At 34.1% G+C, this 18,244-nt stretch overlaps 1 protein-coding gene, 1 non-coding gene and 1 pseudogene across 3 annotated transcripts; 1 reads left to right on the top strand and 2 right to left on the bottom strand.

The window, feature by feature from the left end:
- Nucleotides 1-7,847: 7,847 nt before the first annotated feature.
- Nucleotides 7,848-12,668, bottom strand: LOC111009976 (pentatricopeptide repeat-containing protein At3g09040, mitochondrial). 2 transcript variants are annotated; one of them, XM_022283221.2, is made up of 5 exons: nucleotides 10,008-12,668; nucleotides 9,844-9,908; nucleotides 9,678-9,765; nucleotides 9,321-9,576; nucleotides 7,848-8,068 (listed from the first exon to the last, which is right to left on the bottom strand). In XM_022283221.2, exon 1 carries the CDS (start codon nucleotides 12,601-12,603, stop codon nucleotides 10,234-10,236), a length of 2,370 nt encoding a protein of 789 aa, XP_022138913.1. In that variant the 5' UTR covers nucleotides 12,604-12,668; the 3' UTR covers nucleotides 7,848-8,068; nucleotides 9,321-9,576; nucleotides 9,678-9,765; nucleotides 9,844-9,908; nucleotides 10,008-10,233. The 2 variants fall into 2 exon arrangements, with proteins under 2 accessions (XP_022138913.1, XP_022138912.1); XM_022283220.2 differs by lacking the exon at nucleotides 7,848-8,068 and having other exon boundaries at nucleotides 9,084-9,576.
- Nucleotides 12,669-12,782: 114 nt separating this feature from the next.
- On the top strand, nucleotides 12,783-12,854 carry TRNAT-UGU (transfer RNA threonine (anticodon UGU)). The gene has a single exon. It is a non-coding gene; the product is annotated as a tRNA-Thr (tRNA).
- Nucleotides 12,855-16,689: 3,835 nt separating this feature from the next.
- LOC148209282 (transcription factor TCP7 pseudogene) lies at nucleotides 16,690-17,819 on the bottom strand (annotated as a pseudogene).
- Nucleotides 17,820-18,244: the final 425 nt, after the last annotated feature.

Below are 18,244 nucleotides of genomic sequence, written 5' to 3'. Positions count from 1 at the left end.
AATTACTATTGAATTATGCTCGTTTTGACTCATAAAAGTATAATAACAACCAACAAGTACTAAAATAGTTATGGCTAAAATATATAGTTTCTAAGTATTGTGAATCAAAATATAATAAATTGCAAATAATAATAAAAATTGAAATAATTTTATTACAAATTAATATTTGACCATACTTTTTCCTTACTTAATTATTGGTCGTATATACATTATTCTTTCTTGTAAATTTTGAAATTGCTTTTTGTGTTATAAGGCAATGATTAGATGTCTCTTATTTTAAGTCTTTCTAAATTATTCATGAATTATTGTTTTAGTTAATTATTGGATAACAGCTATCAATTGAATAATTAGGAATAAAAACCATTTGTTAGTTTTTACCGTTTTCCTGCCTTCTTTGTCTTTATTTGTTGTTATTATTATTATTTGTTTTTTTTAGTACAGTTATTATTATTATTTTGTTTATTAGACAATTGTGGGTATAAATTATACCATCTCAGTAATTTAAATTAGTTTTAACCACTAAAATATAACGTTTGAAATAATTAAAATACCTTTGCAAAAAAATAAATAATTAAAATAGACCAAATCTATACCTGTAATGAACATGTTTTTTTTGTCTTTTTAGTTAACAAATTGCAGATGTGAGAATCAAATATTTTAAATTCACATGTTAAATTTATTATAATTTTTAAATAGTAATTTTTAAATCTTTTAAATTCACATATCTATTAAATATAAAAAAATATTAGCCATGTTGAATACCTTCTCTACTCATTAAGATTGACATTATATCTATAATATACGAAGACGTATGATTGGTGTTTCAGTGCATGTTATTAACCGAAGGTTTAATAAGTTTTAATTTTTTTCAATTTACTAATTTTAGTGAGATAAATGATGACACGATAGCTAAATAGTTATTTTTTTCCCTAGGAAAAATATATATATAGGAATAGTTAAATAGTTATACTCCTACCTTATCTTGTCTATATTTGACATAAATTTTTTTTTATTTAACTTTTGATTTTCAAATTTTTTTTCTCAGTTCAACCAGTGGGAGATGGAAGATTCATACATCATTAAATTTGGAATGATAATTGTGAATTATCCACTTAATTATGATTGGTTTAGTCACTCAATAAGTCTATATATCATTTTTAATTACATGCCACCGAGACATTATTATCATTCTCAACAGAGAATTGACACGATGGTAATTTGGGCAGCATTTTTTAATTACTCATTAATAGCCGGGACCATTATAATTCCGAAATACAAAACTATAGATATTAAATAAATTTCATTAGAATATAAAGTCAAAAGTTGATACATGCATACCTATAGACTCAATAGTCCAATTTTCTGATTGGTAAAAGATTAAAATTACTTTCTTATTTTCATGGATTCGGTGAATAGTTGCTTGAGATATTTGTTTTCGAATCAGGTAATTCAACTAGTGGAAATTCTAAATTCATTATTTTCAAATTTTAAATGCAGAACTAATTTTTAAGAAAATATAAAAACTTTGATAAATATACCACGTCACAAGTCACGTAATAAATTCATTTTATTTATGTCAAAATTTAAATATGTAAAATATATTATATTATAAGTTATATAATATTGTAAAATAATAAGTGTACAAAATTTATAACATATATATTAATTAATTAATTAATAATATTTTAGATTGAACTGAATACAAATATATTAATAAATTGAGCTTAAATTTCCAAATATGCTATCGAACACGTATTCGAAAACACATAAACGGAAAGTACAACTTTGGTTTTAATTGAATCTCTTATTTTCATATTTATGTTTTCATATCACCAATCGAACGCATTATAATTATTTTTTTTTGCATAAACTAAAATTCCGAGTAAATGGGGAATGTTTTTTTGTTTAAACGGTCTGTTAAACTAATTTGAAATTTACATTTATTTAAAAACTTTTTTTTTAATATTGCAGTTTTTATATGAAGCTTCAAACCTCCAATCAAAATAATAATTTAAAATTAAGGGAAAAAATAGCAAGCACGATCCACGTGGAAAAACTGTTTCTTCAAACGCGATTTTAGATTTAACAAATAAAACTATGATATTAAAATATAATTTAAAAATAAGTTTTTAAAATAATAATATTAAAAAAATCAGGCACGGCGTGTTTGGATCGGAGAGCAATCTTAGAAAAATGTATGAATTGATTGGGAAATCTTGTGAATGTGTAGGGGCAAAAAGGTCATTTAGGGTCGAAGATTGTATTTTGACGAAGAAGCGCGCGGAAAGGGCAGCGTAATTAATGGGAACGGAGGGAAGCATATAGATACGACGGCGTTTAGGTCCAATAATGGGCGGCAGAGAGTTTAAAAATTAAAGGCAAGATCCGGGCACACATTGCTTAGCGTGGAAGCGGGAGCAGATGATTATGGCTCCCAATGGCCGGGCAGCGTATGGTTTTAGTTGATGGGTGTCTCTCTCTCTCTCCCTCTTTTCATTTTTTAATTGTCGTTTTCCGATCCGACATGTCACGCTGACGTGTCCCCCCTGTGATTATCATAGCGCCCAACTGGGTCCCACCCATCAAAAGTTGGATCTTGTAATATAATATGACCCAGGCCACACCTCTACTAATTAGTATTTATTTATTTACTTTATTTTAAATGTTAAATTCTTCCCTCTCATTTGGGGATTTTAATTAGTATATAATAGTCCAAAGTATTTTAAGATTTGTGTTATATATATTTTTAGATTGGAAGTTTGAATTTTTTAAGTATAACAAATGAAGAGAGCGTTAACAATTGAACGATAATGTGATTGACTTTTTATTGTGGGATATGTATGAGTAATCCTAAAATAGTTATATGTTTCTTGGACATCTATTGGTATGAGTATCTAAGTATGGTAACGGGTTTAGTAAGATATGATGAGTATATTGGTTTAAGTACTATTTTAGCTATATATATATATATAGAGAGTACTATTTTGGTCAATGTTCCTTTCAAAACATATATTTTCATTTTTATATTTTTAACTTTTGTTCATTTTAGTCATTGTACTATCAAAACGTTTTGAAGTTTACAGCTACATTTCAATAACTTTAGTGAGTGAAATGTCATACTAAATTGTTGAAAATGAGATAAAAATATAATAAATTGACCAAAATGATCACTTTTTAAATTACTGATATCAAATTAGACTTCTTGAAAGTATTAAGTTGAAAATACAAGTGTCAAAGTGAATATCTTAAAAGTGTATGGACCATAACCAAATAAAACAAAAAATATAAAGATCAAAATAGAGACTGGAATTAGCTAATTGTAGAGTAAAATGTAGGGAGCATCCATCCCAATGAGAGAAAATTATATAAAACTTCTCTCTATATGATATGCAACTTAGAATACCTATTTATTTATTTTTTTTAGTATGACAAATTAGAAGTACGACGTTTGAACATTCGACCTCAAATAAATGAGTATGTATCGATTATTGCGCTCATATTGACCTCAAATACCTACTTAAAGTTTAAAGGCAATAGACCCATCCTCTACGAAGATTTATTTTTATTTTTAAAATCAGAGACTATTTTGCTTGAGTTGATTCTATAATTTAAGAGTTTCCTATGATTGACCATCTATTTCCAAAAGGGGAAACTTTTTAATACAGAAATTAAGAAACTAAAAAAAATTGTTAGCCAAAGTAGCTGCAATGAATAAGCAATTATAGATAAAGATCTCAAAAGATAAATCAAACTTGGATTTATTCCATACATAATCATAAAAAGAGATATACAACCAAATTTAAGTGATTCATTTATAAAAAGAAGGACCTTTTTTTTTTGACTGATCAACTAAACAATCAAATAAAATAAGTTTGATTATTCTATAAAAGGAATTGAGTGTATATTCCATAAATAATCATAGGACCCATTTGTTTTAAAGTGCATTTTGATGTTTTTTTTGGTTTAAATCTAAAAAAAAAAATGGTTACATGTACAAAAGTAAAACCTAGCATTATTTTGTCTCAAAAAAAAAAACTTAGCATTATTTAATGAAGACAACCCACCTAAATTATTAGTCCAACTTGGTGGGGTTTATAAAATTAACAACCCATCTTTTTTTTATTCTTTTTTTTTTTCAAGTAGCTAAAATTTTGTTGTCATCACAACCCAATCAACGAAATATTAATAATGAAAATCTACGCTACCTATTTGCAATTTAATTATTTTATGGTTGATATTCTTTATTAATAAATAATTAAGTTACATTTATTTTCATATGTTTTTTTTAGTACAACATGTTGGGGTGGGATTCGAACTCACAATCTCTCCGCTGGAGGTATATGCCAATTACTGCTGAGCTATGCTCACTTTGATATTTATTTTTAAATGTTTGATTGCCTGTATAGGTAACATCTTATGCATGAAGTAAATGAAAAAAAATGCTTATATTAGATTTTTTAACTATAATTTACAATTTTTTTTTTGAAAAAAATTGAACTATTAAGACAGTTAGGCTAAAGTTAAATATTTTTCTTTTCAATTTGTAGTATATATTGTCTAAGATATTAAAACTTTTTTCCATTAAATTTGAACTTATCATTATCCAATTTTAACATACAGCAACGATTAGATATAATTGAATAATATTAAAATATAAGAGACTCAAATAATTTTTTAAAAATTAATAATTAAAAAAAGAAAAATCAGAATAAAGGAAAAAGCTGAGGGCCAAGCAAAATGGGGCGAGGGTAGGAAGGCTACAGTAGCTCCACATGGGCTGCCCTTGTACGAACCGAACCGGAAGAACCAACCCAGCGACCGGTCCGTCCCTCAGACCACAAACGCCAATTTCCAATTTTGTCCTCTCTCTTCTTTGTATTTTTTTCTTCCGTAGATTTTTAATTTACAAAAGTATTTGGTTTGATTTTAAATGTATATTTATTTTAGGACATCATATTCTCAACCTCGAACAAGATTTTTCGAACCACACAAATTTTCCAAACCAAAACTTATTTCAAGATTGTTGTTTGAATCCAACAGTCTCTCGATGTTAGTTTGGTTGTATTTTATGAAATTGATTTGCAAACCAATATAGAGAGCAAAATAAAAAATTACAAGTTTTGATCTTTTATATTTTACAATTTATCAAATAATTAAGTCCAATATTAACAACTTTATAATAATTTTCAATGTTGTGTTTTTAAATTTACTAACATTTGATCTTTCTGAACTTTTCAATTTTGTGTTTCTTAGATCGTGACTTATCAAAGTCCGAAGACTTATTAGACACATAGTTGAAAATTCATGGACTTATTAGGTGACTTCTAAGATTTAGGGATATGTTATATACCATCATAAAACTAGTTCAATTATCAAACATGTAATTTAACCCTTGTTCATGAGGATCATGTGCCATTTAGAACGGGTGGCCGTAGAATAAATGAGCCTGCAACAACGAGTCTCAATACCAGTGCGGTGCCCTGTCTAATACCCTCAAACAACCAAGTTAGTAATTAGAGAAAAAGGAAACGGTAGGCACCTTAGTAGTTTAGTGACAAACTTTCTACTTACTATGTGGACACGGAATTCCGTCTCTTTTATAGGTGTTGGGGCCAACTAGGAAGGACGCTTCGCGTGTGGCGTAACGTACTAGATTCCAACGAGCCGTTAGGGGACATTCCCAGGACGTGATAGTAGCACCGCTGCTTGTTGCCATGTCCTACTTCAAGGATGTGCCGCGCCTCTCGTAGTTCCTGACGGTACCAACATGCCCGCAGAGGGTTTGGTCCCTACTACCAACTGTCGCCACTCAACCCTCACACGTCTCCTGCTCGATTTTTACCCTCAATTGTCCAAACGAAAAAAATGAAAATAAAGGTATTTAGAAGAAGAGAAAGTTGAATAGGAGGTTTGATTTTGAACCCCACATTATTTGGTTGGTGTAGTGGGTTTCAAGTGTCAAGTTCATATGTTAGAAAGAGAGAGAGACTTGAAAGGGTACAAAATGAATGATTGATAATTTATGAGGATACAAAGAAGTATGGTATTTTTAATTAATATTGGGGAATTTTGTCAAAGAAGAAGAAAAAAAAAAAGGGACCACAAAACAAAATGAAAGTGACAACATAAGACTTACACAAACTCTGCCCTTTTGGTTTGGTTCCTTTCCTGCACAACTTCAAATGCATTCTCCATTTTGCAGGCGGGAGTTTCTCATTTTTAAAATCACAAACTTTGGATTCTTATGAATATTAAAGTATTCAAACATCTAATCAAATTTATCTCGACGATACTGAATTTAACATAGATATCAGATCACACGATTCTAAATTTGGCATCATTGTGCCGTATCAGGGTTGTTCGAGGCATGAATTTACTTTAGGGAAAGAGTTACCAAATTAAAGTTTTGAGAAACTCATAGGTCTGAAGTGTTTATTGCTTCAATTCCCTCGCATAGTTTTTCTAAATCCAAGATTTTTATTTAAATTTTCTAAATTTGGACTTCCTAAATCTTTCTCGTAAATTTCTAAGTTTAAGAGAGTTAAATCAGCCTTCCAAATGTCTCTAAAACTACCCCGGTAAAGAGGAAAAAAAAGGTAAATTATTAAAGTAACCCTTACCAATAATATCTTATTACTATATGTTGAAAAAAATAAATCAAAGGATCATCTTTAGTGACTTTTCTTTTTCAAAATCACAAACATTTACACTTTAGATAATTATATGTTTGAACAACCTTTTTATTATTACTAAAAGAAAAAAAAAACGATAATTGCGTTTTAAAAGATCAAAGATAAGTTAAAAAATGGTGTAGCTTCATTCTAATTCAAATGGGACGAAGACGATCCAGGTGTACAAACATGTAAACATTCAAGTTCAAGTTCAAAAAGGAAAAGCAAACTTCTTGCAAAAGTGTGAATTATCCACATACAATTGTAACAACACAAATGACTTTAAAAAAAGGTATGAAAATTGGACCAAACTCATCACATGCATTAGAAGAAGAAGAAGAAGAATCTATAGGAAGAGAATAAAGGGTAGGGCATGAATGTTTCCATGTGTTTATTTTCCCATGACCCACCAATAATTTACACATTTCTTATTCTAAAAAAACAATAATAATATAAATATATATATATATATATATATAAATTACACATTTCTTTTGTTCAAAAAGTGAAATTAAAGAGAGAGATGTTGGAGTAATTGTAATTTTTACAACTATTACAACTTTGAACTTTGTTGTAAAGGTAATATTGGTAGTTAATGAGATTAGTTGAATGAAACATAATAGTTTTTATCCAATTGTTTGTTGATAAATGATTTCTGGTTTGCTTAAGCAGAAATATATGGAGGTAGGAATTCGAACTCAGAACCTCTTAGTCAAATGCAATAGTATTTCTATTTTTACTTTTTGTTTTTTTTCATTTTCTCAATAAAAAAAATTAGAATTATGTTAGGTAACTATTTGTTATTTCTAGTTAAAAATAAACAAAAACATATTTGGGAATAATTTATTTTTTCTTGTTTTACAAAATTTTAAATTAAAAATTAAAAAGTACGGGTTTTATAAGAAAATTAAATTTCCAAATTAAATATTCCAAATTTGTATGTTATATATATTTATTTTATATATCAATTATGCATTTTAACCAAAGCGAGCATAGTTCAGCGGTAATTGACATATATCTAGAGATTGTGAGTTCGATCCCTCACTCCCACATGTTGTACTCGAAAACAGAAACAAAAAAGAGAAGTTTATTTTTATTTTTTTAAAAAACGTTTTTAAAAAATGAAAAACGAGAAAAGGGGCAACCAAGACCCTCTACTCTAATAAAGTTCGGTGAGAAAGCAACCAACACCTTGTCTTGTATAAGTCGGACTTTGTTTATACTTTTTAAATTTTAGAAATGAAAAACAAGAAATAAAAATGTTACTGAACGAGTCCTAAACAAACAATTTAGGGCTCGAATTCGGTTCCTTAGACCCGTCTTCCAGCCAATGCATATGAGAAAGAAACGATCAAAATGCAGCCTCCATTGCTGCAACTGAAGCTCTCCCCCATTCTCTGAAATTCGATTTCAAAAGCTAATCAAACTCAGCTGTTCATAAATTTTTAAAAATATATAATATTAATGAAAAGACAAAAGAAAGAGAAATCCATGGGGGTGTGGTTTGGCAGAGCAGCCATTGAAATTGAATTATTAAAGGTCATGGCTTGCTAAGTGTCACATGACCCTTTTAACCTTTTTTGGGGTTCTGAAAAAGGAAGTTCAGATAACAGATTCACTGATTCATCATCTTTTTTCTGTCCTTTAAAAAAGCTTTTTTGCTTTTAAACCTCATTGGAGTTGTTTTTCAGAGTTTAGATCCCACTCAAATTACCCCACTCTCCCCCAACTTTACATTATTATTATTATCATGCACCAAATCCAAAAAAAAAAAAAAAAAACTTAAGTGGTTACGAGTCAGCACTCTACCGTTAATTTTTGACAAATAGAGAAGCGAATGAGTTTGAGATTAGTCTAAGTGTGCATAAGCTGGTTCGGACACTCATGGATATAAAAAAAAATATATATAAACACTTGAATATTGTTAAAAAAAGAATCATCGTACTATTCTAGTACATGATTACTAAAGTCATATTATGGATCATTATAAGTAATAATTTCAGTTGATAGAAATTTTAGTACTATGAAATTTTGTTTCCACTTTTATTATAATATTAGGTCTCTCTAGAATGTTAATTAGTGATTTACTTATTCGAGAGTACCACAAAGCAATTGAATTTATTGATGGTTAAATCATAATTTAAATATGATTAAAGATTCTGTAATGATTTTTTATAATAGAAGTAAATATAATTGATTAGTGAAAATTGATTGAGGTAAATTAATCCATACTATTGTTAATAATTAGTGACAATTTGAATGATGTGTGGCTTCAAGACTGTCCGTCAGAATTTTAATTTCATTTGCATCCTAAAAGGATATTCAATCTAGATCTGCCTAAAATTTGTGAAATTGTTTTTTCTTTTACATTTTTGTAATAATTTTTAACCAAAAAAAAAAAAGACAAAAGAATAGCAACCAAAACTCGCCTCATCAAAGTTTGGCGAGTCAATTTGACCCGACTCATCCATCATTTGGATTGGATATAAATCAATATATTCTAAATTTGGGTCGATCATGGGCCGAAGTATGTGGGCCCACATAAGCCCAATACGAGAAGCCGAAACAAGTCTAATTTCATTGGACTAGGTCCAAAAGGCCCAACCCAAAACCCAACTTATTTTAGATTTTTTCTGACTTGTGTTTTACCTCATTCAAGTCGTTTGGCAAAGAGCCATCTTGTTTCTCACCATATTTTGGGAGCCTCCTCTGTCATTTCACAGCTTTTGAAGCCAAAACTCATCTCACCCACAGACTAGCTAGCCCAATAGTGCTGATGAAAGCTCTTGCAAGGAAAAACAAAAATCGCACCTCACAAACCCTTAACGAACATCATTGAACCAATCTGAACATAACTTAGTGGGATAAGACATCATCTGCCTTCCGATGTTCGATCCTACACCCCCTATTAAAAAAAAAAAATTGAAATCTCACTTATAACTAACAAATGCAAAATTAGACAGGAGAAAAAGAAAAGTGAACAGAAATCAAAATCAAAGGAGAGACCTGCTATGATTGATGTTTTAGTCGTATCTTTCCATTTGTCCATCTCAACAAGAGAAGAGAGGTTGCATCCTTCACAAAAAAAGTTGAGCTAACAATGGGGATATGGTCAGTGACTTGGGGCAATTACTAAAAATAAGTTTAAATTTTGAAAGGAAACCCGACTCACCGTATCATCCTACGCAAGCACATACGTGACGTTCGATGCTTTCGTCTGGCTAGATTGCCTCTTCACTGAAATGATAAGAAAAAGAGTGATTGAATTAATTGAAGGGTGAAGGTAAATGTAGCAACAGCTACTTTTGGAGAGCTTTTGTATTGCAAGTAATGTACCTAAATTTAGTACACTGGAAAACCTTGATGATAACCATGGCAACTCTTGGAAAGAGACTTTTGTTGAGTCCTAAAACAAGTGAAAAGTATCTCGAGATTTCACCATGAGAGTTTTTGCAGCTTTGAAACAATACGTTTTATTGTTTCAAAATCTCACAAAAATGCAACGCTAAAAACTTGAAGGTTCTGCCAGAAATATTTTAGGATTAACCAGTGAATATTATTTTTATATCTCTATTCTGCTACATCCTGGGTCTTTCAGAACCCCCCTATCTGTCATCCCATTTCTTATCGTTGCAGCATCTTCCCAACTATTCCCTTCAGAATAGACCTTTGACAACAATACATAGGCTGCATCATTTTGGGGAGCCAATGAAAGTAATTTTTCAGCAGCCCATTGACCCAATTCTCTATTCCCATAGATCCTACATCCACTGAGCAAAGATCTCAGTATAGCAGGCCAAGGTGGAAAGGGCATTGACTCGATTATATACCGAGCATCATGAAGGAATCCATTCCTTGACAGCATGTCGACTAAGCAACCGAAATTGTCACGAGACGGTATGATATTATAATCTGATTTCATAGTTTGAAACAGAGAATGTCCTTGTTTTATGAGACCTATGTGACCACAGGCTGAAATAACTGAGACAAATGTGGCCTGATTAGGCTGGAGATTAGACATCCTCATTTTCTCAAAAATTTGGATTGCTTGCCAGGCTAGGCCATGATGAGCATATGCCATGATCATAGAATTATATAAAATAACGTCATTGGATCGACATGACTGTTCGAATGCTCGCTGTGCGCTTCCGATATCCCCGCATTTTGCATAGGCATCTATGACTGCACTAGCAACATGCACATGGATGCCAAATCCCATTTTTTCTACAAGCGAATGGATTGCCTTTGTTTGGTGATAAGCCGCACTGCTAGAACAGCCATTCAATATGCTGCCGAAAATAAAATCGTCAGGCTTCTCACCAGATTCCATTAGAATATTCAGAAACATAATGGCTTCATATGTATGATTTTGGTGAACCAAGGCAGATATCATGACTCCCCAGGTCGCGATATCTACACTCTCGAGTTGATTGAAGATCTCAAAGGAACTTTCAAGGAGTCCTATTTTGATGTAACATTTTATCAATGAACAGGAAATATACTTGTGAGAACCAAAACCAACCCTGAATGCAGCACAATGAAGTTGTCTACACATCCATGGGATCTCAGATTTAGATGTAATCTCTACGATGATGGAGTAAGTATATTCATTTGCTTCAACACCAAATCTCCATAGACTGGAAAAGGTTCTGAAGGCTTCCGTATAAGAAGAATTCAAACTATAAGCCAAAAGTAACTGATTCCAAACAGATATAGGTTTGAAAACTACAGAGTCAAATACTGAGAGAACCATCTCCATTAGCCCACATTGAGAAAACATACTAATTATTGAGCTCAGCACACTAGGTTCATCAAGAAAACCCAAATGTACCACAAGAGAACAGAATTGAAACCCAAGTTTGTAATCGAGTAGTGTCCCACATTGCCGAAACAAGGCCGAGAAAGTGATATGGTTAGGCTTCATGCCTTCTAGCATAAACTCACTAAACAAGTTCACGATTTCTTTCATGTTGTTTTCATCACGGAAGCCTCCAAATACAGTATTCCATGATATAATGTCTCTGCTTTGCATACTGTTAAAGGTTTTCAGAGCAGAGTTCATCCTGCCATTTGTCAAGTACATATCCAGGAGAGCATTCATTGCCACGGTGGATATTAATCCACGTCGAAGCATGAATCCTTGAAGCTCTCTTCCAGAGTCCAAATCCCGAATTATCGAGCACGCTTTGAGAGCACTAACAATGGTGAACTTGTCCATCTTCATACTCTTACTATTCATCAAAGATACAACCCTCAAGGCTTCCAAGCCAAAGCCACAGTTAGTATAGCCTCCAATCATGGCGTTCCAAAAACCAACATCTACTCTCTCCATGGATTCAAAAACCAACTCAGCTGAAGCAATATCCCCAAATCTTGCATACATGCTCAGAGTTGAACCACCCACAAAAACATTCTGCTCTATCCCAAGTTTCCAACAAAGACAATGAACACTCAAACCAAATCCATAGGCTCCAACATCCGCGCACGCCTTCATAACGCTACCAAGAGTAAACTCATTAGGCATCAATCCACCCCTCATCATGTCCAAAAAAGTCCCCAAGCAGAATTCAAACCCACCATCCTCGGCCGCGCCCGAAATGATCAAACTCCAAGATACTACATTTCTCAGAGGCATTTGATCGAACACCTTAAAGGCTTCACACATAAACCCACATTTGGCGTACATTTTGATCAGATTATTCATGGAGAAAGTATCACAAGTGAACCCCAACTTGCAAATATGACCATGTACTTGAGCACCAAGAATGGAAGATCTTGCATTTTCAGAGAGAGAAAGAGCAGTGGCAATGGTTGAAGAGTCTGTGCCAACAGAGATATTATAAGATAAGAAGCGCTCAAACAATAGATGGAAATTACGGGCGGCTCTGTTAGCTAAGAGAACGAAGCCACTTCCTAATGCTGAAGTTTTCATGTAAATTGAGGCCAAATTCAAGTAATCATATGGTGGGTAATTAGAGATTTGAAGCAAGCAAATGTAAAAATTGGATCTTTTGTGGGGAAAAAGGTTATTCAAAACTTCGGCAGAAGTGAAAACGATCTTAAAAACTATAGAATTTAAATCTTTTTAATACGTCTGATTTATCACCAAATGCCCCTATAGCTCAGTGGTAGAGCGTCAGTCTTGTAAACTGAAGGTCTGTAGTTCGATCCTGCATGGGGGCATTTTACTTTTTTTCCTTTTTCCTAATATTTAATGCGACATTTTGAAGGATATTAATTAATAATATTTTACATTTTTCAATTTTTATCAAGATTCTTAAATAGAATTTAATGCGACTAAAAAAAGAAAGGAATTTAATGACCATTTTCATTTTTTTCTCTCAACTTTTTAGCACATCTTTTTTTTACTAATATTGAATACTCCATAATATTTAATGACATTATGGAGTCACAAAAAGAAGTATTTTTCATCCCTAAGAAAATTACAAAAACCAATTTCTATCTCTTCCAATCTCATTTCGACGAGATTTCATCTTTCTTTCTAAAAATTTACCTTTAGGGGCCGTTTGTTTTTTGGGAATGCAGATGTCCGATATCTTCACATGCCTGAAATTTCAGATGTCCGCAATTTTAGATCTCCGTATGATGGCCACGTTTGTTTTGTAGGAAAATATATAAGGATGTTCGGGAATATCTAGATAACAACGTTGTTTTGGAGGATTTATTCATGGAATGTTCTAAATTTATATAATGTTCCAAAAACGCCCTAACGAATATTCATATAATTTAGACATTAATCTAATATAATTTGCATTTATATAATAGATTTTCTTAAAATTAATTTAATATTTTAGGTTTTTTTATATTAATTTCGAATAATGTATTGATTTTTTATGTTATCACCTATTAGCTAGAATTCATATTAATATAAGATTTTTTTAAAAGTAATTAATATTAATATATATTTCATTTTCAACTTTAATATTTTTTTAAAAATACAATTATATAATTAATGTTATATAGGGTAAAATTCATTTATTATATTATCAAATTATATTCTTTTAAAAAGAAAAATATCAAAGGTATGAGGCCTTTTGGCGAAGCCAAGTCAATTTCGGGCCACCAAACCCTGCAACTGATGAGAAGGCCCTATGGAGTAAAGGGAAGCGTGTGCGTTGTCACACTCCCTGCCTTCCAAAGGTGCCTAGAGGACGGGCCAGACGCAGCAGAGCGACGACCCGGGAGCGGATTCCCCACCGGCAGGGGGACAGGAGACGGTCATCTCAAGGCACAGCACGACCTACAGGCAACACCGGCGAGACCTGGGAAGGCAACCCGATTGGGAGTCAGAGGATCCATAGTACCTGCAGCCCCACAGACTTCATATTCATCATTTTAGAAAGCGGGGGGAAGGGATCTCTTTTCTGCAACGGAAAAAAACGGAGCTGATTTGACTCGGCACAACCTAACGATGCATCCAATACCAATGATCTGTGCCTAGAATGCGTTGCTAGATCTCTGCTCTAGAAAAGGTAAGCTGATCAACATTTTTTCAAAACCCGGGTATCTTACATTACCACAAAACAAACGTGGAAATCCAGATGCCCGTCAGAATCTTAGATTCCCACAAAACAAACGGCCCCTTAGTTTTATCATTGAGCTATTTTTTAATTCAATAATGATAAAGTGAGGATCGAACATTAACCTTTAAGATAGGATGAGAACATATATTTAATTCAGTAGCTAGGTTGGAATTGACGATTAACCATGACCTTTATTAACCAATTTGGCAACCAAGAGTGATTGGTTTAATTTCCAAGATTGGATATTAAACATTTCTATTATGATTTAGTTTTTATTATTTCCTCATATTTGTATTTTACCATATATCTTTAATAGTTTACATTATTTCCTTAAATACTCTCTCCCTTGTCTTCATTTGAAGGCAAAATTTCAAAAACACCCCTAAACTATAAGGGTTATTATTGTTATACATTTGACTTTAAATTTGATGGATCATTCCCATACATTTATGAAATTATTAAAATTGAACCTTTAAATATATCAAGAGAAACAAACCACCCCTAAACGACTATAATAGTTTTAAATGATGGGTCAAGTTATCAATTTGGCATATATATATATATATATATATATATATATATATATATATATATATATTGTGTTGATTTAGTTCCTTCAAGTTTGTAACTCATGAATTTTATTACATAGTTTTAAATTATTAATTTTGTCTTAATTTTTTAATCAATATTACATCTCATTATTTAAAAAATACAAAATCTATGTTGGAGGTGATTTCTCATTGACCACATGGTGACTCTTAATATGATGATTATGATGACTAAGCATGAGAAGCTAGTATGAGAAAAGATTCTGGAAAAGATTCTCGCTTGAAGTTTATGCTTCCAGTCGAGCCGAGGTACATTTACTTATTTCAGTAGCTTGATGAATAGCCGCGCCAAACAGATGACACTTCTTCAAGAATAAGATCTCTGACATCTCCCACGACAACACGCCGTGATTCCCAAAACCTTAAAGAGTCGTTGGAGGCTTGTCGAACGTCCTGTCAACTCCCCCTATAAATAGAGATCTCCCGCCTCATTCCCAGATACGCGAATCTATATTCTCTCTCAGATGTAACTCGACCACTCACTTACTTGGACGTCATAGTGTTTTCTCTTTTGCAGGTCCCCTATTTGCTAGCACTTCAGCCCTCCAATTGAGTTAGCATATGTCCGAGCCAAGCTTTGCAGATTTAATCAAATTCTTGATCCAACCGTTTCTATTTTTACATTTCTCTTTCTTAGTTGTCAAATATTTAATGAGAGTGAAGACAAGATTTATTTGATAAACAGCCAAGTATTTTCCTTCTTCCCGTTAAAGCCACTGAGGACAAGGGTATCAATGAAACTTTTCAAATTTTAGGTATATTATTAAAACAAATTTATGGATATTTTGTATTATTTAAAACAAAATATTATTCTGAAAATTTGAAAACTGGTTCTATCCAAAAACCCACCAAATAAGCCCCTCCAAGCCCAAGGCTTTATCTTTTTATGATTAATTGAGCTACATAGATACATGTCAATTCAATTCAATTCAAATCAAACATTTGGGAAAATGAAGTCTTCTGGCAAAGCCAGTTTCAGACTTGAAATCATGTGCTTTTACAAGGAGCAGGTCATTTCAACCATTAACCACCCACTTGTCTCCCTCCCTCTTCAATTTTAGAGGCACAACAATCTGATGTTTCAAAGGCGAGAAACTAAAAATGTAAAGAGAATCACGAGAGAAAGCTTATGGTCCAAACAGTTTTTCTAACATGGCTTTATTTGATCTTGCTGCATTTTCGGGACTGCGAAGCAGCGAGGGTGATCGGGGAGAAACAGACGTCGTAATTTAGCCATAACAAAACTGTTGGCACTGCAACAGCTTGCAAGATTTTAAAATGGAAGTAGAACTCAGTTTGTTTTGTTATGTTCAGTGATCAAGCAGAAGAAGAACAAGGCATAATTTGTGAAGAACACAATGGGATTTTTATTCACAACCCCACAAACAAATCCACTGACACAAGATCATGAAAACAACCATTATTGTCACGCCAACAAATTGTAAGAATACAAATCGAATTCTTAAAATGCCAAAACAGAGATCTTACAGAGCCAAAGAGAGAAGATTGGAGCTTCCACCTGTCGAAACGCCGGCGACCGTGGAAGAAGAAGAACAAGAGGAAGATGAAGTTTCAGAATCGCCATTAATGGCGCCGATTCCGGCGAGAAACCAAAGCTCCGATAGGTAATTTCGAGCAGCCCTGTCCGAATTGTTCTTGTGGAAAGATCGCGAGTCGTACGATCCATTTACAGAGTTTGTTCGATGAATTATGTCTCTGTAGTCTGTGTAATGTAATGAATCGTGAATTTGCACAGCAGCAATTTGAGGGTTTAGGGATGATAATTGCTGAAGATGAACTCTGTTCTCTGTTCTCACTCTCATCAGACCGAAAAACCCTAAAAAAATTCTAGCAATTTCCAAACCCTAAACCTCAAAAAATTGAAATTATTGATAAGGAACCCTAGAAATCCTACATTTCCACTAAATTTAAATTAAATTACCTTTTAGCTCCACACAAGAAAGCAATTGACACACACATATTTGTACAAATACGAATCATCCCCACCATGGCAACGCATCTGAATCTGCAGCTTCTAAAATTCATTAGCGAGGGTCATCTTCCCGCCGGCCGGAGCTTCCGCCGGACAAAGAAGCCAGCAAATTCAGATGTCCGGGAAGGTAATTCCCCACCCTCGCCGCCGACGCCTCTCTAATCGGCTGCTGCTGTTGAGAAAACAACGACGCTTGCTGCGAAATCGCCCCCGGTTGAACCACCATCTCCGACGGAGCCGCCGCCGCCGCCGCGAAACTCCACACCTGGCCGTAGTCCGGCCTTGCCGGAATCGCCCAGTACCCACCCGGCCCCGTCTGACCCACTAAGGACCCAACCGTCGGACCCACGCCCAACCCGTCATCCTTGGCGCCGCCGGCGTCATCGTCGGACCGGACGCGCTTCCCGAGAATAAACGGCGCGGGGCCGGAGAGAGGCTGGGGGCGGGAGAGGGAGAGCGTGGAGGTAGTGGAAGAAGGGGAAGAGAGGGAAGTGGAGCCGGCGTTGTTTCCCCTGACGGAGACGGCGACGGAGGAGAAGTTAGCCGGGGTGGTGCCAGTGCCGGTGGCGGCGATAATGGAGGGCTCGGCGTGGCGGAGGAGCCACTCGATGGTCTGGCCGTCGGATTTGAGGCCGAGTTCGCGGGTGAGCTGGAAAACACGGGCGGCGCAGATGATGGGCATACGGATGCGGCGGCCACGGCCGTCAACCTTGCTGTGGCGGTCCTTGGACGGCGGCTTCTTGACGGCGAGAGCTCCGTTGGTTGCAGAGGGCGGCGGCTTTTGGGAGACGCCGTTATTGGGAGTTTCGGAATTTGACATGGCTGCTTTGTGAGAGTGATTGTGTTAGTGGGGAATCTTTCCCAAATGGGGGAGAGAATATGTGGGACTCAGAAGGGTTAGCAGAGGGAAATTGCTGCCATTGATGAATGCTTGGTGAGCTGAGAGAGGAGAGAGGAGAGAGAGAGAGGGGTAATTTGGGAAGAGAGGGGGCTAATGATTGAGAGAGGCAGGAGCTGGTGGAGACAGGAGGAGGGCACATGGGTGGTGGGGCCCACTCCTCATCCCCCACAGCTCATACACCCACACACACTCTCTCTCTTCTGCACCCACGCTCACGCGCTTTCTTCGGCGCTTCATATACACGCGCTTCCTTCTCAAGCTTCACCCACCAATTAATAAATGCTCTTTCTTTTTTTTTTTTTTCAAAATGTAAAATTACAAATTCGACTTGTATCGATTAAAAGGTTGGTGATTCGAAATATTCTATTTATTCAATATTTTTACTTAGTTTATAATTTATAATCAAATCAAAATTTTAATGTAGAGTCAAATAGATATAATATAGTGGGCTAAATTAGAAAATTATCATATAAATAGAAAATGGTCACACATATTGAATATTGTAACACTGATGATAATTTGTGTGG

This window comes from Momordica charantia (genome assembly GCF_013281855.1).
Source record: "Momordica charantia cultivar OHB3-1 chromosome 9 unlocalized genomic scaffold, Mcharantia_2.0 BLBB01000009.1, whole genome shotgun sequence".
NCBI lineage: Eukaryota > Viridiplantae > Streptophyta > Magnoliopsida > Cucurbitales > Cucurbitaceae > Momordica > Momordica charantia.
Note: the sequence above shows the minus strand (reverse complement) of the source record. Positions and strands in the feature narration are given on the sequence as shown.

Coding starts and splice junctions, on each gene's coding strand:
- LOC111009976 (XM_022283221.2), bottom strand. CDS start 12,603: ATGAAAACTTCAGCATTAGGAAGTGGCTTCGTTCTCTTAGCTAACAGA.